At 40.9% G+C, this 26,140-nt stretch overlaps 1 protein-coding gene across 1 annotated transcript in view; it reads left to right on the top strand.

Annotated features, from left to right (window-relative positions):
• LOC130913774 (apoptosis-inducing factor 3-like) overlaps nucleotides 1-26,140 on the top strand; it is a 92,830-nt gene that overhangs the window by 48,956 nt on the left and 17,734 nt on the right. Inside the window, exons 3-14 of the mRNA XM_057832619.1 lie at nucleotides 1,558-1,771; nucleotides 1,856-1,965; nucleotides 4,047-4,156; nucleotides 4,246-4,290; nucleotides 9,322-9,418; nucleotides 13,152-13,264; nucleotides 13,516-13,602; nucleotides 16,071-16,162; nucleotides 16,243-16,373; nucleotides 20,268-20,383; nucleotides 20,454-20,525; nucleotides 25,116-25,179. Of these exons, the coding sequence (XP_057688602.1) occupies nucleotides 1,558-1,771; nucleotides 1,856-1,965; nucleotides 4,047-4,156; nucleotides 4,246-4,290; nucleotides 9,322-9,418; nucleotides 13,152-13,264; nucleotides 13,516-13,602; nucleotides 16,071-16,162; nucleotides 16,243-16,373; nucleotides 20,268-20,383; nucleotides 20,454-20,525; nucleotides 25,116-25,179 (1,251 nt within the window). The remainder of the gene's footprint in view (nucleotides 1-1,557; nucleotides 1,772-1,855; nucleotides 1,966-4,046; nucleotides 4,157-4,245; nucleotides 4,291-9,321; nucleotides 9,419-13,151; nucleotides 13,265-13,515; nucleotides 13,603-16,070; nucleotides 16,163-16,242; nucleotides 16,374-20,267; nucleotides 20,384-20,453; nucleotides 20,526-25,115; nucleotides 25,180-26,140) is intronic.

The following is a 26,140-nucleotide window of genomic DNA, read 5'->3' as shown; positions in this document are numbered from 1 at the left end:
TTGTTTGTTGTATCTCTCCGGCTCCTTTACTGTTAGCATCCGGATAGGTAGCCAACTAGCCATGCTATGTTGTTGACCGTCGTGGCTGACGGCACGCACGCACACAGCATGGTAATACACGTGACCCGTTTTTTTCCCGATGAGAAAACGTGAGATGTGATGTCACTCCCAAACTCAAGAGCAGTATTTTCTATTCAAATGCTCTTCGTACATGACTACAGTAGTCTTCATTCTACATACAGTATGAAGCAACAACAAAATAGTAACGCACAGGCACCGAGGAAACTAACTTTAATCAGATTACTGGCTTGGAAAAATGAACGAGTTAGATTGCTCGTTACTGAAAGAAAGTAATCAGATTACACTGCTAACAGCACATAATCAATCTAACTCTCGACAAATTGTGTTGAAATTCGCTCCCCCGGCCAAGACGCATGGAAACAGCGACAGCCAAAACAAGTGCCGCTCGGCCAATGCTACCCCCGCGCGCGCGCCAACCGGGAAGGCAGAACTTCGCGCGTTCTCTCTGACATTAACCCTTTGTACTGACTCGATGTTCAAAAAGTTTGAAAAAGACTCGCTGAAAGCAGGATGACAATTTATTCGTCGACAATGGTCAAAAACAAGGCAAAAACACGACAGAGGGACAATTCTGGATCCAAAATGAGGCTTCATGTTTCCGAGCAGCAAAATCTGTGTTATCTCAGTGTCTAGTCTTGGTGAAGCGGGCCGTGTCGAAGGTGTGTCCGAAGGTGCGTCTGGGTGTTGTTTTTGGGTCTTCCCCTCTGTGGCCGGTTTTGGGCGGCTTAGGTTCGTGCGCGGATGGAACGCCCGCTATCAACTTTGTTGTCCGGGCTGTCCCTACTTGTTTTAGGACAAAGCGCTTTGTCCTTGGAGTTTGCTGGGAGAGCTGATTGCAAGAGTAGGTGCGTCAATCTTGTTCGTGACGCATGCGTTGGGCTTCTGTGATAAGATGGCATTGTGTATCTCTTCTATTTTTTCTCATTAAACTATGGTGTGCTATTTATTTTATATTAGTAGTGCAGTCCTACCATAAATATGAAAATGATACTATTTCCTGATTAATTATATTGCGTGTGTTAGAGTAATGCAAACAGTTAGACGGTGCCTACGAGAAACTGTACCATTTTTCTCATCTCCCCCTATTTAGCCCGGATAAGGTGATTCACTTTACTGTGTCAAAGGGTATGTAGTGGAGTCTGCTTAAACAATAGTTAGATGAATGTGTTAGACTAATGCAAACAATTATATGGTGTGTGCGATGACGGTACCTTTTCCCTTCAATTGTAATATGATTTAGCAACCCAACAGCAGCAGCAATTGCAGCGTTTAACACTCTCTCGCCCTAATCACTGACATGGGCAAACAGCCTTACATTACACACAAACAAGGACCCAAACAGGACTGGTCATAGCTGCCGGCAAAAATTGATTATCAAATGTGTTGCCAACTAATTTATTAATCGATTTTAATTGATTAGTTATTGCCGCCTTATTTGACAGATTTTGCTAAAGATTCTTGTCCTGTTTTGTTCAGTTGAAGTCAAAGTGGAACTCTCTCTCCTGGAAAAAGAAAAAGAAGTGGATGGCCTTTCACCTAATGGCAAGGCCAGTCCTTTCGCAGACTACAGACCCAACGGTGCTCTGGGACACAGCTCGGACGACGACTCCACCTTGCTCCATGTTTACCACAAATCACGCGACTATGTGGAAGCCTCTGTCTGTCATGTCAAGGATCTGGAAAATGGACAGTGAGCAATGGAAATCTTAAGTTTGAAGCCATAATCAAACAAAGAAAATATAACTGAAGTCAGCGTATGATTGTTCTTTTACAGGATGCGAGAGGTTGACTTGGGAAGTGGTAGAGCATTGCTAATTAAAGAACATGGCGAGTTCTCAGCAATGGGCCACAAGTGTCCGCACTACGGCGCACCACTGGTCAAAGGTAAAGACTGTACATCTTAAAGGGACAGAAAACACCTTGTATAAATAACCTTCATGCAGTGTTGTTTTTGGCAGCCCTTTTAATTGTCGTCTTAGTCTTTTGGACAAAAATACTTACAGTGGGGCAAATAAGTATTTAGTCAACTACCAATTGTGCAAGTTCTCCTACTTGAAAAGATTAGAGGGGCCTGTAATTGTCAACATGGGTAAACCTCAACCATGAGAGACAGAATGTGGAGAACAAAAACAGAAAATCACATTGTTTGATTTTTAAAGAATTTATTTCCAAATTACAGTGGAAAATAAGTATTTGGTCACCTACAAACAAGCAAGATTTCTGGCTGTCAAAGAGGTCTAACGAGGCTCCACTCGTTACCTGTATTAATGGCACCTGTTTTAACTCATTAACGGTATAAAAGACAACTGTCCACAGTCACACTCCAAACTCCACTATGGCCAAGACCAAAGAGCTGTCGAAGGACACCAGAGACAAAATTGTAGACCTGCACCTGTCAGGGAAATGCGGGAAGGCAGGTGGTGTGTGGACCCAAATGCAGGGAAAGGAGACGAGGCAGATTGACGGTGCAAAATGATTTAATTATGGTAAGCAAAAAACAAAGTACCAACAAATAATGATGAGATTCAAAAAAGAAAAAAGCGGCAAACAAAACTCAGGTTACTAACAAAAGGCTAGGTATCAAAACTTACTGAGGGGAACACGAGGGCTTGGATAGATGCGAGAATGCTGACCGGAACTTGGACATGGACGTCGACAGACTTTGACAATGACGCAACAAGGAGTGAAAAGAAAATGGGAGCTTATATACACACACGCAGACAAGGGGTAACGAGACAACAAGGAACAGGTGAGCACAGGAGGATACACTAGGAGGAGGCACATCAGGTGAAATCAATGGGCAATCACAGGGACAAGTCATACTAGGAGAAAACAAACACAAAACCTAACAGCACCAGGCTGGGAAGACTGAATCTGCAATAGGTAAAACGCGTGGTGTAAAGAAATTAACTGTGGGAGCAATTATTAGAAAATGGAAGACATACAAGACCACTGATAATCTCCCTCGATCTCGGGCTCCATGCAAGATCTCACCCCGTGGCGTCAAAATGATAACAAGAACGTTGAGCAAAAATCCTAGAACCACACGGAGGGACCTAGTGAATGACCTACAGAGAGCTGGGACCACAGTAACAAAGGCTACTATCAGTAACACAATGCGCCGCCAGGGACTCAAATCCTGCACTGCCAGGCCCGTCTGCGGTTCACTAGAGAGCATTTGGATGATCCAGAAGAGGACTGGGAGAATGTGTTATGGTCAGATGAAATCAAAATAGAACTTTTTGGTAGAAACACAGGTTCTCGTGTTTGGAGGAGAAAGAATACTGAATTGCATCCGGAGAACACCATACCCACAGTGAAGCATGGGGTGGAAACATCATGCTTTGGGGCTGTTTTTCTGCAAAGGGACCAGGACGACTCATCAGTGTAAAGGAAAGAATGAATGGGGCCATGTATCCAGAGATTTTGAGTGAAAATCTCCTTCCTTCAGCAGGGGCATTGAAGATGAGACGTGGCTGGGTCTTTCAGCATGACAATGATCCCAAACACACAGCCAGGGCAACAAAGGAATGGCTTCATAAGAAGCATTTCAAGGTTCTGGAGTGGCCTAGCCAGTCTCCAGATCTCAACCCCATAGAAAATCTGTGTAGGGAGTTGAAAGTCCGTGTTTCCCAACGACAGCCCCAAAATGGTTTTTCACTTATCTCGGCTGCTTCTGGTCCCCATTAACCGCGAAAAACGAGGGATCACTCTACTCGCATTTGGTTTACTAGAATAGTACCAACATTGATCAAATGTCTGCCCCCTAGTTGTTTTGCCAATTCCTGAAAATACCGTCTTTTATTTACATTTTTCTCCAATATTACACACATCAGAATAGTACTGTTTCCCCCCCCTAATTTACTTACTAAGATTCCTTCTGGTGGGATGCACATGATAAAGGTGTTGTCTGTCCTATTAAGAAATAACTTCACTTGAGCCACTTGAGTGTTGTGTGGTTAAAGGTGTGCTGTCAAAGGGACATGTGCGCTGCCCGTGGCACGGCGCTTGTTTCAACATCGCAACAGGCGACATTGAAGACTTTCCCGGCTTGGACAGCCTGCCGACCTTCCAGGTGACCTTCCCAGCCGGAACCGTCTCTTAACACATTCCATGCCTTGTCAGAGCATTTGTGTACACACGGCTTATGCTTGTTCGCAACAGGTCAGAGTTGAAAAGGACAAGGTCATCATTCGAGCAAACAAGCAGGTAAAGCCGAATATACAGTGTATCACAAAAGTGAGTACACCCCTCGCATTTCTGCAGATATTTAAGTATATCTTTTCATGGGACAACACTGACAAAATGGCACTTTGACACAATGAAAAGTAGTCTGTGTCCAGCTTATATAGTAAATTTATTTTCCCCTCAAAATAACTCTAAATATAGCCATTAAAGCAGTAATGTGAAGGAATTTCATAACATGCCAAATAGGGTCACAATTAAAGTAATTAAACATTGTCCAACAAATAAAGCATGAAAAAAATAATTTATATGTTGTATATTTCACAAAATAATCGCGTTTCCGAAGTTCGAGCCTGAAAGGGGACGAACCCGGAAGTGATACGTCACACCGGGAACAGCGATGGCAGCTCCATACGTACGGCCGCCATACAAAGCCCTTCAAACAATGATTCAAACAGCGATAGAAACGATAGATCACGCGCAAGGGAGGAGATCCAAGTTTTTGAAGAGTTGGAGGAAGAAGAGGAGCTTGGAATTTAATGTTGGACCTAACATGTATTAGCCAGACGCTAATCAGGATTCAAACAATTTGCCTAGACTACCTGACATGGAATGGAAACAAGAACCATCGAGATTACAACATTGGTAAGATATAGGCTGTTATTATGTTCATGATTTGAAGATGCAGGCATTTGCACATAATTTTATGTTTTTGTCTATACGATGACATTGTTAAAAAAAAAAAAAAAAAAATCAGACGTCATGTTCATTTTGGCAGATCCGGCAGTTCTCGTGCATATAAAATAATAATATAAAAACGTTGGGGAGAAAGAAGGAGATGAGTCGTTGATGGCTTTCTCCACTTTACTGTGGCAACAATAAGAAAACAAAATAATAGCGGACTGCCGCGAAGTTTTGCTTCTCGCTGATCTCCTCCTCGCCTCCTCCTACTCCAGCATCTCTTAAACGGATCGTGCATAGTGTCTTGTTATGAGCTTTTTGTTTACAAATGTATCGAACACACGATGTGCTGACAACTTTATTTCTTTATTAACACATGGAGTTAACAGTACAACTCAGCTCGGGAGGAAGTGGCGTCTAATGGCGTGAGGAAATGTATTTTTTTCACACAAGCGAACAGATTACAAAGCACCACTTCAGTGTTGTCCCGAGACTATATTTCCCATGATTCACTGCGTGACCCGTGCGCTCGCTGATTCGCTGCCAGACATTAAAAGGAACACGCTTGTTGGGGTCACCTGTCAGCGGCTCTCGTACTGTAAAACACAAACTAGAAGGCTATCAAGCGATCACCGTGAAAGAAACGCTGAACCGTACAAATGCAATGCAATGCTTGAAGCATGAAAGTGGAAATACATAATATAAATAAATGTGCACAAACTCACTGGCGGTGTGTGTCTCTTACAGCAACATGACCGTGAATTACCGCGACGCCGACCCGCCTATATGCACATCCACACCCCTTTCCCGATTGACAGTGGATTAACCCTTTCGGACAAGATAGTAGATGACGCACAATTTAAACACGCTTAACCTAGCGAACGCAACAACAACTATGATCGGGGATTGCCACAAGTTAACTTTCGGCTAACGTCGCTAGCTTATACTGTTCATTCCACAACAGTTGGCAGCTCTGCTTTGACAAAGTCATCAGTCATCTATCCAAAAATCACACTTTTTGGCAAATCCTTGATCATAAGCAGACCGGTTAAGGAAGCAGGCATCTTTGAAGTGTTTGCAGCAGAGAACACGACTTGATGATGGCGTGAAATTCATTCGCTTCGTGCGAACGAAAGATGTCCATTTACGTGCCTTGCTATCCTTTGGCCACTCATACAACTTTTCGTTTGAGTGAGAACAAAACATTGCCACACACCGCCGTGGCATCTTACCGAGAAGCAATGCAACAAACAATGCTGTTCTATGGCGGACTTCCCTCGCAATTCCCGGTGTGACGTAATTTCCGAAGATTGCTGAAGAAAAGCATTTTCGTTGTCAAGGGCGTTGCTATGGGTTAAACAAAGAATCTGGAAGGGTTGCGTTAAAAAAAATAACGAAAATGTGCTTATAACTGTTTAGCCATTGATATTATTCAAAAACATGGTTGGCCAACCTTACTTCACATTACTGCTTTAATATCCAAACCCCTGGCAACAAAAGTGAGTACACCGCATAGAAACTATGTACAGGGTGACCCAAAAAAAAGTTTGTTACGTCGCAGTGCGTGACGTCACTGGCCCCAAATGCCGAAATTCCAGCGCGTCACTCGTTAGCTTTCCCAACATGTCGTCAGTTCTACCCTTCCTATTTGAACCAGAAAAAGTGAAAAGTGAAGAGCAGGACAGCACTGTCGGTCGTTCACAAGACGAGTTTCAGGGAAAAATGCGTGCAGCAAATACCTGATAAGACAAAAGTTGGGCAAAACTGGTGATGCGAGAGAGTCCTGTTGGGAACTCCGGTTGGGAGCGAGAGTGCATGCTGTTGGGATTTGGGAACTCCGGTTTTATTAGCAGATATTCAATGTAAGCATATTGCATTTTCAAACGTTTTCCCAATACAATTATGTACAGGGTGACCCAAAAAAAAGTTTACACTCAGTTGACTGCTTGTTTAAAAGCCATTGAAACATATCTAAATAGGTTGTCATGCTTAAGTGATTCATTAAGGTCACTCAATGCAGCTGGTAATCTCTCGTCTCTACAATTCCTGTGCTTCTGCTGAAAATGAAGAAAACTTTAGCTGTACCTGAATTGCTGCGTGCCGGTCTGACACCTACTGAGATTGCAGCAAATCTGAGAATATCCAGATGTGCAGTCTACAAAGTTAAAAAGAAGCTGAAAGATACTGGAACAGCCTCACGAAAACCTGGGTCTGGAAGTGCCGATCAAAAAGTTGATTGACAAGGTGATATGTGGCCACCCCAGAGTCCAGATCTCAATCCCCTGGATTATAGCATATGGGCAACTGTGGAGGACAGTGCCTGTAAGAAGCCACAAACTTCTGTGGCAGCCTTGGAGAGGTCCATTGTTAGATCTTGGGAAAAGATGACAGCATCCTACATAAAGAAGACCTGTCAAGCGTTCCGCAGGCGCCTGGAGGCTGTTGTGACACTTAAGGGAGGACACATTGAAAAATAGAGTGTACTGTACATGTTCTTTACAATAATGTATAATTTGGGATTAAATTCTAATTCCAAGATGAATAAACATGGCATTTAAGTTGTATTATGGCAGTGTAAACTTTTTTTTGGGTCACCCTGTACATCCCTAAATGTCCAAATTGAGTACTGCTTGTCATTTTACCTCCTTCCTGCCCGTTGACCTGTTTGTTGACATGCTTTGTTGACATGTTTTCAGCAAACTGTTTGTGGGCTTTCTTGTGTACCGTCTTCAGAATAGGCTTCCTCCTGGGGTGACAGCCATGCACACCAATTTGATGTACGGGCAGGGGTGAAAGTGGGTGGGAACGGTCAGGAACACAGTTCCGGTATAAGATTCAGGGCCAGAACGCAGTTCCGGTATAAAATTCAGGGCCGGAACAGCTACGGTGCTTTGATTCTGAAAATATGACGGCAACTGTCAAAACGCTATGTAAAAATAAAAAAAATACGAAGCTGCCACACATGCATTTCATCTCCAGGAAGTAAACAATCTACCAACATCAGATTTACATACACAAGTGTTTACAACAAGCATAATAAAGTGCTTGTGTAGGGTAATCCGTGGCCACCTATATTTATTATTTATTTTATTCCACGGACGGCATGGAGGATTCCCCAGCTGCTGCAGTTATCTGAGTCTGACGATGACGAGTCACGTCAATGTGCGAATGCACGCAGCAAAGCAAGACGCCTGGACTCATTTATCCGTTCAATTGGCTGACATACTGACATGTGATCAACAGAGATAGTTAGCTCTGATTGGTTCAAATTTGCATGTTTTCTGAAACAGCAAAAAATAGATTAAAAAAATAAAAGGGCAATGCAACAGAAAATGGATCAAATCTTTAAGAGCAAGGAAAGCGTTAAGGTGGCTTATCATATTCAGTTTTATTTTATTTGCTCTGATGGGGAGGTTCCAAACATTTTAGCTGTCAATATGCACTTTGGACTTATATTTCTTCATTTATGTTTGGCTACTTATTCATTTCCTTATGATTAAAAAAGTCAATGTTTGCACAATCTTCAAATATATTCCATTTCACTCTGTGTAATATGTTGTATTTGTATTTATTTTTCTGAATGTATGTTACCTATATCTTTATTATTAAAAAACAACAAAAAGTAAATGTTTAAATTATCTTCAATTTTAATATACATCCTATGTTCTTAAGTAAAATTCAGATTCGGCATTTAGTATGTGAGGAAATGAGGGAAAATTGAAAAAATACAATTTTGAATGAAAATCAGTTTTTGTATGCGTTATAGAAATAACTGACCAAATCAGTTTTCTTTGCATTTCAGTAGTTTTGACCCCTCCCCCACCACCCAAAAAAAAAAAAAATAAATAAAAATCAATAGATGAATAGATAAATAAATAAAATTTCTGGCTCCGTGGCGACCTTCCCGCCGGGGAGTTCCAGCAAGAAATTCTAACCACTTTCACCCTGTGTACGGAGTATGGTCTGAGCACCAACAGGCTGACCCCCCACCTCTTCAATCCCTGCAGCAATGCTGACAGCACTCCTGTAACGAGTCACATGACATTTTGGCGGGAAAATGACGAGCAGTACTCAATTTGGACATTTAGGGATATATGTAGTTTCTATGCGGTGTACTCACTTTTGTTGCCAGGGGTTTAGATATTAATGGCTATATTTTGAGTTATTTTGAGGGGAAAATAAATTAACTCTATTATATAAGCTGCACACAGACTACTTTTCATTGAGTCAAAGTGTCATTTTGTCAGTGTTGTCCAATGAAAAGATATATTTAAATATCTGCAGAAATGCGAGGGGTGTACTGACTTTTGTGATACACTGTAAAACGTAGCAGGAACTAATGCCTTGAAATGATTTTTACAACGTTTTTTTTAGGCTCTTCAGACGCAGAAACGTTCAAAAGCCATGGCCCGATGTTCTGCTGTCATAAACTCCAGCACAGCCTTCACTCACGTTCTAATTATCGGTTCAGGTAAGCGTTTCTGAAGCCATACAAATTTACAGATTAGAATGAACTTATTTTTGGACAAAGTGACAAAGAAAAAACAGAATGCGCAGTGGTTTGATGCTTCCTGAACTGAGGTCTCATGAGATGCACTGATGTCTCGCTTGACGTCAGCTGCGACGGCAGGTCAAACTCTGAAGCTCTGTGCAAACTTTTGAGGCATATTTGATATTTTTATTTACATTCCAAATTTGTACAACCTCGTGGGTGTTCCCAGTTAAGAGGTTACACATTTGGCAAGATTCACTATTTATAAATTGTCCAATCAGATTTCTCCGTTATCAGCCTTGTACGACTTTAGACCACAAGGTGTCATGTGATTCAGATTCAGAGATTTATTTGTCATTGACACCAGCTCTCACAAGATGACAACAGACGGAACGAAATTCCGTTCGATGAGAAAGCATCGGGACGCTGCAGACTTTGTTCCGTGCCGCCACTTCAATCTCTTCAGAAATTACAGAGCAAGTTACAAGTAGACACGCATATATCATACAACATAGCAGGGGTATGAAACGATGCACAGGTCACGTGCAGGGATTTTTTGTACAATAAAAAAGGAGAACTACCGGTCATGGCTGGAGGAATACATACAGTACATTCCATAACACCAGCGGCAATACAGGGGTATAGCTACATAAACACCCGGTCATTGTGGTGGCACAGGCTTGGTTCCACATCTGCCTTCGTGAACATGTTGTCCTCCCATGTCAAGATGATGGCAGATAGATGCCTTTTTGTCTTTTTGAGGGATTTTGATTCAATTCAATTTTATTTGTATAGACCCTACCCACGTGACGTCACAACTCCTTCCTCCTGACTGGTGCCGCCCAATTGTCCGTCAACACATCATGTTTACCTGTTACGGCTACGTACATTCCTCCTATTTACGACGTGTTTTTCTGTTCGTTAACATTAATAATCAAAATGGTGAAGGCGTGTGTGGCGGTCGGTTGCAGTAACGGAGAAGACGGAGAGACTTGGAAGTTCTACCGGATTCCGAGAGACCCGGAGAGAAGAGAGCGAGATGGGCTGCTGCAATTCGACGAGAAAACTGGGCTCCAAACGATTACCACAGATTATGTAGTAGTCATTTTATATCTGGTAAGATGCATTTAATATATATTTAGAGGGTTTTGGGCTGACAACCACAATTAAGATCATTGCTAGGCTAATCACCGACAACATACACGTACAGTGCTGCTCAAAAGTTTGTGAACCCCCTCAACATTTTGGAATTTTCTATTATTTCAACCTGATTTCCTAATCAATCAATTCAGTAGTTTTTTTTGGTTTTTTTAACAGTTGTGTTGTCGAGACTAAATTAAAAAGAGTTTTCATCAACTGATGTAGGTGCAAAATTGAACTGTTTGGTCACAACCAAAACCGCCATGTCTGGCGAAAAGTCAACACTGCATACCACCAAAAGAACCTTCTCCCAACAGTGAAGCATGGAGGTGGGAATGTCAAGATGTGGGCTTGCTTTTCATCCTCAGGACCTGGACAACTCCACATAGTCCAGGGAATCATGAATTCTGAGGAATATTGTCAAATCCTAGAACATAACCTGACGCCATCTGTTTTGAAGTTAAAGCTTGGCAGAAGGTGGATCATGCAACATGATAATGATCCAAAGCATTCCAGCAATACAACCAAGGAATGGCTGAAAAAGAAGAAGATTCGTGTTCTGGACTGGCCCAGTCAAAGTCCTGACCTAAATCCCATTGAAATGCTGTGGCGGGACCTGAAGCGAGCAGTTCATACCAGACGCCCATCAAACCTCTCTCAACTGACTGCGTTCTGCAAGGAAGAATGGGCAAAAATCCCCCAAAGTAGATGTGAGAGGCTGATTAGTCACTACAGAAACCGTTTGGTTGAGGTAATCTCTGCAAAAGGAGGCGCAATATCCTATTAACTGAAGGGGTTCACATACTTTTGCACACATGATATCTGAGTTTTTCTTAAATCAACCACTTTTGTCAAATAAAGAATGACAATATAACTATTTCTTTTGTTTCAGTCCATTATTTGGAATGTCAGTATTGTGGATTTGGGTATAACTTAACATTTAATAAGGTTATTTTAGTTTTTTTTACAAAAAATCTGACCATCGCTGTGGGGTTCACAAACTTTCGAGCAGCACTGTATGTGTGTAGTGAGAGTGCTATCGCTAAACCATATAAACATTAAAAGCCCACACACGCCTTCACCATTTTGATTATTAATGTTAACGAGCAGAAAAACACGTCGTAAATAGGAGGAATGTACGTAGCCGTAACAGGGAAACATGATGTGTTGACGGACAATTGGGCGGCACCAGTCAGGAGGAAGGAGTTGTGACGTCACGTGGGTAGGGTCTATAGCCCTATATCACAACAAGGTTGTCTCAAAGGGCTTTACAGAGGTAATATGATACACAGAAAAATTTAATCGTTTTCTAATTGTATTTAACGTTACAGACATAATATGTTACACTCATCCAGAGTCTTTAGTTTTGGCTTAAGGTAGGGTTATCAAATTTATCCCGATAATTAATTTTAAAAAAAATGTATCACGTTAAAATATTTAACGCAATTAATGCATGCGCTGCACGACCCACTCACGCATTGTCGCGCTCAATCTCTAATGGCGCCGTTTTACCTATATAGAGAGCTAAAAGGCAGCGTAAAATGAGTAGAGTGAAATTTGGAAGCCTTTGGAACCTTTTTTTAATTGGCTAAGGCCTTACGATCCCTCTCCCTACGATTAGAAATATCGTGTGGAGCATTGTGGGGAGGCAAGGTAGTAATTGATCTTTTTCTTAACACCCTATGTTATTTCCCAACGCAGAGAAGATATATCAATTGGTAGCACTACGCACAGTCATGGTTGCACTTCCCATCATGCATTTGGGCATGGCTACAGTATCATTTACTGAAAGCTCAACATATACACTAGATGGCAATATTTAGTCACAATATACAAATTCACATTTGTCCAAGAATTACAAGTCTTTCTATCCATGGATCCCTCACAGAAATAATTTTAATACTGTAAATGCCATATTAAGGATTTAATTGTCATAATAAACAAATACAGTACTTATGTACTGTATGTTGAATGTATATATTCGTCCGAGTTTTATTCATTTTTTTTCTTAATGCATTGCCAAAATGTATATGATCGGGAAACATTATGGGGAATGATTGGAATTGAATCGGGAGCAAAAAAAAGCAATCGGATCCGGAAATATCGGGATCGGCAGATACTCAAACTAAAACGATCGGGATTGGGTTGGGAGCGAAAAAAAAACATGATCGGAACAACTCCAACAAAAACTTAGCTTACGTTGGTCTGAACAGGGAGCAGTTGGATTCAGCCATGTGAAATGAGGCAGACTAGAGGGCAGTGTGTCCACCTTAATCAATAAAACAAAATGCAAACACTTTCAAAATAAACCATTACAACGCCACTTTAATTAAACGAATATTCCAAGCAACATAACTTAATTCGAATATTTTTTCCTAATCGAATACTCGAGTTAATCGATTAATCGTTGCAGCACTAAAATCTTATGATGTCGTCACTTAAACATGAAATATTTCACTTTGTGTGTAGTAAATGAAATTGGATGAGTTACTAAGATCACAAAAAGCATATGCATTTGATTGACATATTGCAATCCAAGGAATTACATCAGTGTTGGTCAACGTGTGTGCAGGTCCAGCAGGTCTAGTGTGTGCGGAGACGTTGAGGCAAGAGGGTTTCACTGACCGTATCGTCATATGCACCATGGACAGACATCCTCCCTATGACAGGCCTAAACTGAGTAAGGTTTGTACACACACCCAGGCCATCCAACCAGAGTCATAAACAGTATGATCCAATGAAAAGAGACACGAGCTCATGTAAAAATTGCACAGATGAACATTGTTTTGGTTAGGAGGAATTATAGTCGATACAATTATAGATATGATGGCCTTGATAAAATTCCCAGATTGTTGTTGTTGGATTCCTAAATTGTGGGAGAGAAGTTCCTCCTTTTTATTTGATGGATGCATTCAGCACTAATGCACTAACCTCAGTCCCTAGACAGCACAGCGGAACAGCTGAGGTTGCGCTCCATGGACTTCCTGCAGGACCACGACATTGAATTGCTCACAGAAAAAGAGGTGAGAGGTGGCGAGCTCACAATTAGATGTTCAAAATAGTGATTCCAGACAAATTTAACTTTATTGGTTGAAAGATTATGAATCATTTAATACATAAAATGCATTATGTTATGCAGAACAATTACATGCTCGTCCACTAGATGGCAGAAGGTACAGTGGGGCAAATAAGTACTTAGTCAACCACTTATTGTGAAAGTTTTCCCACTTGAAAATATTAGAGAGGCTTGTAATTGTCAACATGGGTAAACCTCAACCACGAGAGACAGAATGTGGGGGGAAAAAAAACAGAAAATCACATTGTTTGATTTGAATTGAGTCAAATTTGATTATTTGCAAATCATGGTGGAAAATAAGTATTTGGTCAATACTAAAAGTTCATCTCAATACTTTGTTATGTACCCTTTGTTGGCATTAACGGCGGCCAAACGTTTTCTGTAACTCTTCACAAGCTTTTCACACACTGTTGCTGGTATTTTGGCCCATTCCTCCATGCAGATCTCCTCTAGAGCAGTGATATTTTGGGGCTGTCGTTGGGCAACACGGACTTTCAACTCCCTCCACAGATTTTCTATGGAGTTGGGATCTGGAGACTTGCTAGGCCACTGGAGTGGCCTAGCAAGTTTCCAGATCCCCCCCCAAAATTGAAAAAAAAATATATATAAAATTTTTTTTTTTTCTATGCTTGAAAATATTTTTTGGGGGATTGAAACAACTTTTTGGGGGATTCAATGATTTAGACAAAAATGTCCTAATCATAATATGGCCCAAACACAAAAAGGATTGCTTCAATCAAAGAAAACTTTTTCGATGAAAAATTAAGTGTTCAAATGCAAAATTTTCAATTTCAAATATTTTTTCGCATTCAAAAACTTTTTCTATGATTGAAATTTTTCATTTTTTGAATGAAGTGGTTTTCTTTTTGAGAATCTATATTTTTTTGAAGCAATTTATTTTTAGATTGAATAATAAAGACAAAAATGTCCCAGCAAAAATGTGGTCCAAACACAAATCAACGTTGCTTCAATCAAAGAAAACTTCTTCAATGAAAAATTAAGTGTTCAAATGCAAATTTTTCAATCCCAAATAATTTTTCGCATTCAAGAACTTTTTCTATTTTCTTTTGATTGAAGTGATTTTTCTATCTATATTTATCTATATTATATACTATATACTATATATAAATCTATATTTTTTAAGCATATCATAAACAATCATAATATGGCCCAAACACAAAAAGGATTGCTTCAATCAAAGAAAACTTTTTCAATGAAAAATTATGTGTTCAAATGCAAAATTTTCAATCTCAAATATTTTTTCGCATTCAAAAACTTTTTCTATGATTGAAATTTTAAATTTTTTGATTAAAGTGGTTTTCATTTTGAGGATCTATATTTTTTTGAAGCAATTTATTTTTAGATTGAATAAAAAAGACAAAAATGTCCTAGCCAAAATGTGGCCCCAACACAAATCAACATTTCTTCAATCAAAAAAGTTGCTTCAATCAAAAAAAAAAAAAAAAAGCAAAAAAAAAATTTTTTTTTTTTAAATCAAAGAAAAATAGCTTTCACATGTTTTTTTTTTTTTTTTTTTTTTTTTTAAAAGTTTCTTTAAATTTCAATTTTGTTTTTGAAATAAAACACATTTTTTTTAATTGAAGCGACATTTTTTGGGATTGAATAGTAAAAACACAAATCTACCTCCATATGGCTCCTCCCAGGGGATACAATTTTTGACTGGGGTAACTACATTGGCACGACACCGGCGGGCGTATCATATTCAATGGATGACGATCTTGGTGAAAAGTATTGCCTAAGCAGCCTGATTTAGAATTCCCCTCAAGAATGATGGGAAACATAAAACGCTCATTGTCAACTTATAAATATTCTGAAAAGTTAATTTTATTGCTGACACTGCGTTTCGGGCTCATCAACATGTTGTGCCCAACCTGCCCCAAAATTAAAACTCCACCTATGCCTCTACACTTCACGGATGCGCGCAACACGCTCATATTTTTCTATCATTGCCATCTTCGTTTCAATGGGAAGCTTCACCGTTTTCCTTTTTTCACCACCTGCACTAACCTTCTTGGAACCCGCGTTGATTTCTCTCACAAGAAAATCCACTGTGCGTCGGTCTTGCGGGAAAAAGTAACCGCGGTGCTGTCATAAATTGTCCTATTTCGAGCATGTCGTCAGTTGGAGAAACAAATGGCGAGTCAAATTTTACGTTAGATGTCGAAAAGATTGTGTGTCGAAGCGATCATATGTCGAAGTACCACTGTATATATTTTTTAAAATTTAGAAACAAAAGCACTTGAACACTATTCTTAATTGAATACTGTGTTCGTAAGTTTGCACGTTTTTTAAAATGGTCTTAAAACATGTTTAATGTCCTTCAAAACAAATGTCTGAATTCACTTCACAGGTTTAGATACTGCTCAAAGCTGATACTTGTGGTGATGTCTGTAGGTTGTGGCAATAGACGTGAAGACACGGTCGGTCACCTTTGAAGAAGGCTTGAGGATGGAATACAGGAAACTCTTTATTGCTACAGGAAACAAGTTAGGAAAAAAAACAATCCCTCGGAACTTTTCCTCATTTGCTTAAAATGATCGAATGTTTTCAATTTCCTGTTTCGAAGACCCAAACCTCTGAACTACAAGGGAGGGGATGTCAGGAATGTGTTTCACCTCCGGACGCCTGAGGACGCTAACAGCATAGCAAGGCTGGCCAACAACAAGAACGCCGTGATTGTGGGAACATCTTTTGTTGGTAAGAAATTGAACGTCCATTTTGATTTACAATGCTTACAACCCCTAGCAAAAAGTATGGAATCGCCAGTCTCGGACGAGCACTCACTCAGACATTTTATTATGTAGGACAAACTCGGATAAAAAGCTTGAAAAAATAATGAATTAGTTCAAAAGTGCAACTATTTAGCATTCAGAAACACCAAAAGAAGTGAATTACAGTAAAAACATTGTGGTGGTCAGTAAATGTAGCTATTATAGAGCAAGTGCAGGGAAATAAATAGAGAATCACCCCAATCTGAGGAAAAATATATGGAATCATGAGAAACAAACAAAGAAATAACAATACATTCTAGTATCTAGTTGCACCACCTCTGGCTTTTATGATAGCTTGCAGTCTCTGAGGCATGGACTTGATGAGTGACAAACAGAATTCTTCATCAATTTGGTGCTAACTCCCTTTGATTGAAGTTGCCAGATCATCCTTGCAGGTCGGAGCCTTGCTGTGGACCGTTTTTTTCAATGTCCACCACAGGTTTTCAATAGTGTTGAGATCTGGGCTGTTTGTAGGCCATGACATTGACTGGATGAGTCTTTTTCCAAGGAATGCCTTAAGTGTTTTAACTCTGTGGCGTGATGCATTGTCATCTTTGAAAATGACAAACATACTGTATTTTCAATTGAAGGGATAAGAAAGCTGTCTAAAATTTCAATGTAAACTTGTGCATTTATTGAAGATTTAACCACAGTCATCTCCCCAGTGCCTTTGCCTGACATGCAGCCCCATATCATCAAGGACTGAGGGAATTTTGATGTTTTCTTCAGGCAGTCATCTTTGTAAATCTCACTGGAACGGCACCAAACAAAAGTTCCAGCATCATCACCTTGTCCAATGCAGATTCTTGACATTACTGAAAATAACCTTTATCCAGTCATTCACAGCCCATGATTGCCTCTCCTTAGCCCAGTGCTTCTCAATTATTTTCTGTTATACCCCCCCCCCCCCCCCCCAGGAAGACGTAAACGTTCCGCCCCCCACCCCCAAACTTTCTGCCGCTACTGTAAATATACTGTAGGATCATTTGTATATGAAATTCTTATTAGAAGTACACATCTGCACAACATTGTGTTCTTTTTAATACTAAAGAAAAAAGTCATATATGTCAACTTACAAAGGTGTAAAAAAAAAAAAAAAAAAACACATCCATACTGTACAAATACACTCAAGATACATTTTTTGACCGTTTGATACTGAAAACTAAAAAAATGATTAGCAACATTAACTCACAAGGAAAATATGCCAAACAATTAGAACGAAAAAACAAAAATTAATAGAACAAAAACGACAAATGTCATTGGACAGAGGTACAGTTTTTATTTTTGCTGCAGGCAGTATCAGCTCCTTTCCTATGGTGTGGGGTTATTTTGCACTGAGCAACTTGGTATACCACTTTGTTGACAGTGCTCGCTGGTTTACTGATGTAACACTGACAAAGCGGGAGGATTGTTGGCAATATTAGGCACGTTTTCGCAGAAAAAAATAATTCCTGCTGTCCGCTGCAAACATTTCTAGACAAAGTAAACAGACTGGCTTTTTTCATTTCCCACTGTTCTAAAAGTCAAAGCCAAATGCTACATACGCTTTGTCATATTTCCTTTTTTTTTTTTTTTTGTTAAATTTAAACCTGTCCTGTTCAGCTGTTTGACACGGTGAATGGAAGTCTAAGTGCCCGGATAGTCTGAACAGTTTTAATGTATCACATTGAGAGTCTGACATACTCCCATTGTGATCATTCAACATACCTCGTTTACTATGACAAAGCAGCGAACAGGACGGGGTTATGGGGAAACAGAAGAAAAGAAAGAAAAGAAACACAAACAACAACAAGAAATACATTGAACGCCTAACTACACTAACTACTAATATGTTGGTGCTATCGTCAGCTAAATGTATTTCCAGTTGACACCATGTGGGGGGCCTGTTGACCAGGGAAAGAGGGAAAAGGAGGTGGGGGGGTCTATAAGCTAAGTGATAGAAAGGGGTAGAGTGTACACAAATCATCTCTGTGATCTAGAACCCAGTAATCGTGTGAATCCCTTGTGAGTGTAAGCCCGTTGGCGACCGACCCTATGCCCCCCCCCCCCCCCATCGCCAATCCCGGCACCGGGACCCCCTGCCCGAGCGCGCCCAATCACATCCAGCCGCACGCAAGCCACACCGGGCATGCAACAGCCACGCTGACGAGCGGAGACGACACGCGGGCGCTGACACAGGGCCACGGCCCCCACCCAGCCAGCCCGGGGAGGGAGCGGGGGGCAGCGCAGCCCATCCCTCCTCTCGCTGCCCGGCAAAGGAGCCCTCGTCCCCCCCCCCCCCCCGGGATCCAGGATGGGCCCTCAGGCCACCCGCGCGCCCATCTACCAGCCTTCAGGGATGGCAAGAGGGACGCATCCCCAACCCCATCCGCCATCCGCCCACCCGGGCCACGAGCTGCCGCCGCAGCCCCCCAGCTGGCACGGCACGCCACGGGGCCCCCAGCGGCCAACCAAGCCCAGGGCAGGGTCCCCTGCCGTAGCAGGCAAAATCCAGCCGATACACCGCCACCCAGCCAGCGATCCGCGGGGGAGCACGGGGCGGATACCCAGTTAGAGAAGAGAGGGGAAGGCGGAGGCAGGAGAACGCTGAGGAGCCGCAGTGGGGCGACGCGAGACCGGAGCCCCGACCTTCCCCCACTTCCGCCGCCGGCAGCCCAGGCTGAGAGGAGGCCATGCCTCAGGAGCATTGCCATAGAAAAAAAAAGTGTGGGACCCACCCACCACCCTATTACTGTGGCTGCCAGGTTCCCGGCTGGCAGCCATAACCCAGCACCGTGATGGGCTTGTGAGGGGAGGGTAGTGCAATGTATGCATTAAAATAGGAGAGCTTGGCTTGGGGCAGTGGGACCGCAGCATGGAAATTTAGCCCAGCTGCCCGTTCCACCTTCCTTTGCCAGAGCTCTCCTGTGGAGTATGATGTGTGTGGTGCGTTAAAAAAAGGTGCAGGGATGGCAGGGCCTGCTGTGAGAAGGTAACCGTGAGGCACCCTGGTTTCCTTTTAGCTTTCCTGTATGAAAATCCCATTTCCTTGAGGTGATTTTGCACAGTTCTGTCACATACCTTGACTCCAGCTTCCTCCCATTTCTTCTTCGTTCGTCTTGTTGTACATCTTCTGTTTTCAAGACATATGGCCTTAAGTTGTTTGTCATGACGTTTGGATGTCTTCCTCGGTCTACCAGTATGCTTAACTTTAACAACCTTGCCATGCTGTTTGTACTTGGTTCAGATTTTTGATACAGCTGACTGTGAACAGCCCACATCTTTGGCAACCATGCGTGTAGCGTTACCTTCTTCAAGAAGTTTGATCATCCTCTCCTTGGTTTCGAGAGACATCTCTCTTGTTGGAGCCATGATTCTTGGGAATCCATTTGGTCCAGCAGGCGTCCAAGGTGTGATAACTGCACAGTTTTTAACTGCTGACTAACGAGCAGATCTAATCTGAGGCTGGGGCCCAATTAAGGAAAGGAAATTGACTGGGTGTGTCTGTATTTTCTACTCAAAATGGAGTGATTCCATATTTTTTTTCCTCAGAATGGAGTGATTCTATATTTATTTCCCTGCACTTGCTCTATAAAAGTAACATTTACTGAACACCACAATGTTTTTTATTCATTTCTTTTAGTGTTTCTGGATGCTAAAGAGTTGCACTTTTGAACTAATTCCTTATTTTTTCAAGCTTTTTATCTGAGTTTGGTCTACATAATAAAATGTCTGAGTGAGTACTCGTCCGAGGCTGTTGATTCCATACTTTTTGCTAGGGGTGGTTATTGCAAATAGAGTGAGTCTTTTTCAAGCCTACTTATATTTCTCTTTTGCGCAGGCATGGAGGTGGCTGCTGCTCTGACTGACAAGGCCCACTCAGTCTCTGTCATTGGGGTGGAGTCAGTTCCATTTAAAAAAGCCCTTGGTGAAAAAGTAGGGAAAGCCATCATGAAGGTATATACATGCTCAATTTCTGCTATTTAAAACACTTCCTTCATTTTCTTTGACGTTTGTATTTCTGCAGCTCTTTGAGGCAAACGGGGTGAAGTTCTACATGCTGAATGAGGTGTCTGAGATGATTGGCCATCATGGACAGGTATTCACAAAGTGAGAGACATGACGATGCTCAGCTTTAGAAGGAGCTTAAAAAGGAAACATTCTCTTTGATCTGGCTTTTATTTTTCCTATATTGCCAGCAAAGTAGGGCTGCAACAAACGATTATTTTTATAATCTATTAATCCGACGGTTAAATACGATCCAGATCCAATTTCAAAACACACTCTCTTGTATGACAGTTTACACTTTCATCCGGCCCCCAGACTCTGTCGTAAAATCAATAACATCTGGCCCGCACACAGACTTAATAAATTTGTCAGCAGTACTGCTACCGGCATATGAAGTAGCTTACACACTAAATGCTGCCCCTCGTTTACCCACTAAAACGCAGTAGCACTCTAAGCAACATTACTCCGTGTGACCCTTTGCTCCCAATTTCCTCAAATGGCGACAATCAACAAAAACAAGAAAGTTGACTGCGACAGCCAATGCTTCAAGTATAGGTGGAAACTGGACTATTTTTTCACTAAAATACGCAACAACTGTGTCTGCCTTATTTGCAAAGAGACAGTCGCTGTTTTTAAAGAGTTGAATGTGAGGCGATATTACCAAACAAGAGACGCTGACATGGATGACAAGATTACAGGGAAGATATGTGGCGAGAATTGAAACAACTTGAAGGTAGTTTAACTTCACAGCAGCAGTATTTCGCAAGAGCCGAAGAGTCAAAAGGGAATGCCACAAAGACTAGTTGTGAGATTGTTGAAATTATTAATACAAAAAAATTATAAAGCAAATGTGACACATAGAATGGCTTGCTGAAATTACCTTAAATATATTGTTCTACGTAAAGGACGTCAGCCACTCGGCCCCCCACATTTTTACCACATCAAAACTGGTCCCCTTTGCAAAAAGTTTGGACACCCCTGGTCTAAACAAATAAAAGTTGACTTGATTTTATTTGACTTAGAACACATCCATAACTGAACAGTATGGACATGTAGGTGACAATGTTTTTTTAGGTAACCTGTTGTGGTTTCTCGGTTATATTATTATTATTATAGTTATTCTTTGTTCCGCAGCCCCTTTGAGCTTAATTCGACCCTCTTAGAATGCTTCAAAACCCACCAAAATCGGCAGGCAGGTCAAGACAGGTGCAAGATTTGATACCATGTAAAGACAAATTCCAAATAGACTATGTAGCGCCCCCTAGCAGTCATTCTTTGTCCCGGCGATGCTTTGAGCCCTACTTTGACCCCCTCAGAATGCTTCCAAACTCAACAGCCAGGTGAACACTGGTGAAAACTTTGATAAAATGTATTAAAAATAAATAAATAAATAAATAAAAAAGTCAAAGGATGCGTAAATGTGTGTAGCGCCCCCTAGGAACAAAACCATAATTTCATTTCATTTTTTATTATTTTTTTTTAAGGTGAAAGGGGAAGTAACAATGCAAAGGTTAAAACTTATAACACATCAGTTCTATATGAATGGGATACCATACGCGGTGCCCAGACTGCCGTTAGAACTACATCCATTTTTCTTTGGGTGGGCAGAGCGTGTCCGTGGGTGGCCACCGCCAACCCTTGCCCCCCCGGTAACGCCCCTGAGTAACATACATTCACAAAAATAGGTACAATTGACATATTATGCAACGTGAAATGAAATATATTTTGAAGATCGTGCAAACATTGACTTTTTTTCCACATATAAGGAAATAAATAAGAAGCCTGACATAAATGAACAAAAATAAGTCCAAAGTGCACATTGACAGGTAAAACGTTCTGAAACGCCCCATCAGAACATTTTTTTTTTTTGAGGTTATCAGAGCTAACTATCTCTGCAGACCACATGTCTGTGTCAGCCAACTGAACAGACAACTGAGTGCAGGGCGGTTTGTTTTGGTGTACGCATGCGTACAATGACACGACTCGTCATACTCAGATAACTGCAGCAGCTGGGGAAACCTCTCTGCTGTCCGTGGAATAAATAAATAATAAACATCGGTGGAAACGGATTTTACTACACAAGCACTTTATTATGTACTTGTGTATGTAAATCTGACGTTGGTAGCCCAACGTGAGTGTAGCAGGGAACTCTCTCTCTCTTGTTCTAATTACTGGGGCATGGGCACACCCTCACATTACAAACAAACAAGGACCGAAACGGGACTGCTCATAGCTGCCGGCAGAAATCGTTTATCAAATTCGCTTTATTACCGTATTGGCTGGAAAACAAGACGGGTTTTTTTTGCATTGAAATAAGACTAAAAAAGTGGGATTCGTCTTATATTCGGAGTCTAGACATTATACCCATTCCCGCCGCTAGATGGCGCCAGATACAATTGAAGCGAATGCTGAACTTGAGGAGTAATGTTCTGTCATGACAGCTCTCAGCTACTCTCAAGTTTAACCAGTTTACATTATGTTACTGCATTGTTTTTCCTTATTCAGACTTGTTTCAAGACTACAGTTTTGTTGTTCTATCACAATAGATTGGTTTATTTACATTTCAAAAACCAGAAGCCATTCATTTACAAATGTGATTGCACTTTAGTTTACATATTTAAATGTTCAGATATTAAGACAGTGCTTCTCAATTATTTTCTGTTACGCCCCCCCGAGCAAGACGTAAATGTTTCGCGCCCCCCCAAACTCTCCGCCGCCACTGTAAATAGTATTATTCGTCTATAAAATTACTATTATAAATACGCATCTGCCTAACATTGTGTCCTTTTTTTCTAATAAAGAAAACAAGGAACAGATCAACTTATAATAAAGTATAGCTTTATTAACATTGTTTTGTTTGTAACAGAGAAGACTTGACGTGCATCAATTTGCCTGAATTAAAAAAAAAAAAAAGTCACATTCAAACTGTAAAAATACACTCAAGGTATTTTTGACCATTTGATACAGAAAAATAAAATGTAATAAAATACGTAAATAATAACAAATTCAAATTGATTAGAAACATTTACTCATGAGGACAATATGCCAAAAAATTTGACCGAAAAAACAAAAATGAATAAAGGAAAAAAAGAGTGTCCTTGGACAGAAGGACAGTTTTTATTTTTGCTGCTCACACTCTGTATTACCTCCTTTGCAATGGTGTGGAGTCATTATGCAATGAGCATGCTAACAATGCTCACTGGTTTACTGATATAACACTGACAAAGCAGGACTATTGTTGGCAATATTCGGCACGTTTTCGCTGAAAAACAATCAAGCGGCTTATCAATGAGATTGGGGTCGAATGTCTTTAAGTGGCGTCTTAATTGATTTGGCTTCTGGCAGTCCGCTATAATTATTTTCAGACACAGTAAACAGTAGTCTTTCCTCATCACCCCACTGTATTAAAAGTCAAAGCTAAAAGGCAAACGGCCCGAAAAAAGCGCATTCTCGGCGGCCGAGGTAGAACCGTAGGTGAGGGCGGTCGTCGTGACGATCCCAAGCCGAAAATGGCACTTCTCGGGCGGCGACGTGAGAACCGGACAAGACAGTGGGTCGCTGCGTGAGTCAGTCCGGTCGGAAAACGGCTTTCGAAAACGGCGGCGGCGCACTGCTCTTCATATCTGTTTTCTGTGTGCTGAGTGCTCTTCCTTAGTTCAAAAATACTGCACGCACTCTGAAAATGAGAGCGCCACTGCCACCCACTGAGTGGATGTGCAAGTACACTTTATTCCAGTCCGGCAAAAAAAAAAAAAAAAAAAAAAAAAAAAAGCATGTTCCCCGAGGACACATGCGCCCCCCCTGGCATCGCTCTGCGCCCCCCCAGGGGGGCGCGCCCCACTATTTGAGAAGTACTGTATTAAGATTTGAATGAGGCAAAAATAACATGCTTTTTCTCTGAAATATATTGTTGTAATCATTTGTTTCAGATGTACTGTAATTATTTTCTGTATAAAAATTAATTTGGAGTTCAAAAAGTCTTTTTTCAAACTTGAGTCTTGAAAAGGAGGGGGTCGTCTTATAATCAGGGCTGTCTTATATTCAGGCCAATACGGTAATAAACATCGGTGGAAACGGATTATACTACACAAGCACTTTATTATGCTTGTTGTTAACACTTGTGCATGTAAATCTGACGCTGGTAGCCCAACATGAGTGTAGCAGGGAACTCTCTCTCTCTTGTTCTAATTACTAGGGCATGGGGGCACCCTCACATTACACACAAACAAGGACAAAATGGGACTGCTCATAGCTGCCGGCAGGAATCGATTATCAAATTCGCTTTATTAATCGATTTAATCAATTAGCTGTTGCAGCCTTATTAAGACATTAGTTTAGATTAAGATTTCTGAAAATTGGCAATGTGAATTTTGTTCATGTCCTACTTTAACTTAACACAAATATAATGAAGAAATCTGATATTTAAAACTTAAAAGTTGTATACATGTTATAATTTCAAGAATTTCGATGAGTTTAAGGTGAAGAAGGTCCTAAACGATTAATTGGTTATCAAAATAGTTGTCGATTGATTTGCCATTCGATTAGTTATCGATAAATCGATTCATTGTTGCACTGTTGAAGTAGAATTTATATCATTTTTTTATTTGCCAAGTTAACGAATTCAAGCATGAAAATAGCAAAAAGCGCTGGTGAAATTTGTGTTTGTGTTATCTTCCATCAGCTTAAGGAGGTGGTCCTCAAGAGTGGCAAAGTCCTGCGGGCTGATGTTTGCGTCATTGGAGCAGGTGAGCAAGTCCAAATTCCCGTTACTCCTTTTTGTGAACATTTTCAGATTCATCCAATGATTACTTGATAATAGGGGTGTGACAAAATATCGAAATGGTGATATATCGTGATACTTTGTATCCCAAAAGGTTATCGATATGCTCCTGCATACTGAGATGTCGCTTTAAAAAGGTGTCAATGTCTAAGAAAAATAAAATAAAAAGGACCCAATAAGTTGCTACCAAAATCTTCTACCATAATACCCAGATAGCTGACCGACATTGAACAAACGTTGATTTTCCATCAAAATCATCAGTATGGTTGACATCAAAATTTTCGACATCAAGTGACGCTGAAACAACGTCGTTCTATAGTATGTCAGGCGATGGTTGGGTTAATATCGTTTTATAGTTGATTAACTAATGTTGGCAAATAGTTGATTTATGATTGACCAGGAAATATGATTGAAAAGTCATTGAATTATGGATGAGCGGGCGTTTTGGTCGAAAACATAACATTGATTCAGAGTTGTTCCAATATTAATGATCAAAATGACGTTTAGGTTTTGTAAGGATTTTAACGTTGAAACAACATTAATTGAGGGTGCAAAAGTGACGTTGATTCAACGATATAAGATCAACAGCGGAATGTTGATCCAACATCTTTTCAACGTCGGTCTGCTATCTGGGTACTGTCTGCTAACTCTAAGGCTGCATTAACGGTGCTCGACGCCCAATCCATTTAGACTGGGAACGTTCGTTCATTTGAAACCAGAGCATTCAGAGTCATTCTGCCTGATTTTCAGGGCATTTACAGGCAGTGTTGTTAATAACGGCGTTATTTTTTTCAGTATTGAGTAATCTAATGGCGTACCGCACGCAGGCTATTTTTAGACCATGACGTCGCATCGTAAAGCGGAAGTAAACAGGCATGAAAATCTCTCACCTTTCGGCGAAATTCGCCGTTCTGAAGTCAAAAAGG

The sequence above is a fragment of the Corythoichthys intestinalis genome, chromosome 3, assembly GCF_030265065.1.
Source record: "Corythoichthys intestinalis isolate RoL2023-P3 chromosome 3, ASM3026506v1, whole genome shotgun sequence".
NCBI lineage: Eukaryota > Metazoa > Chordata > Actinopteri > Syngnathiformes > Syngnathidae > Corythoichthys > Corythoichthys intestinalis.
This window is presented reverse-complemented; position numbering and strand designations above follow the sequence as displayed.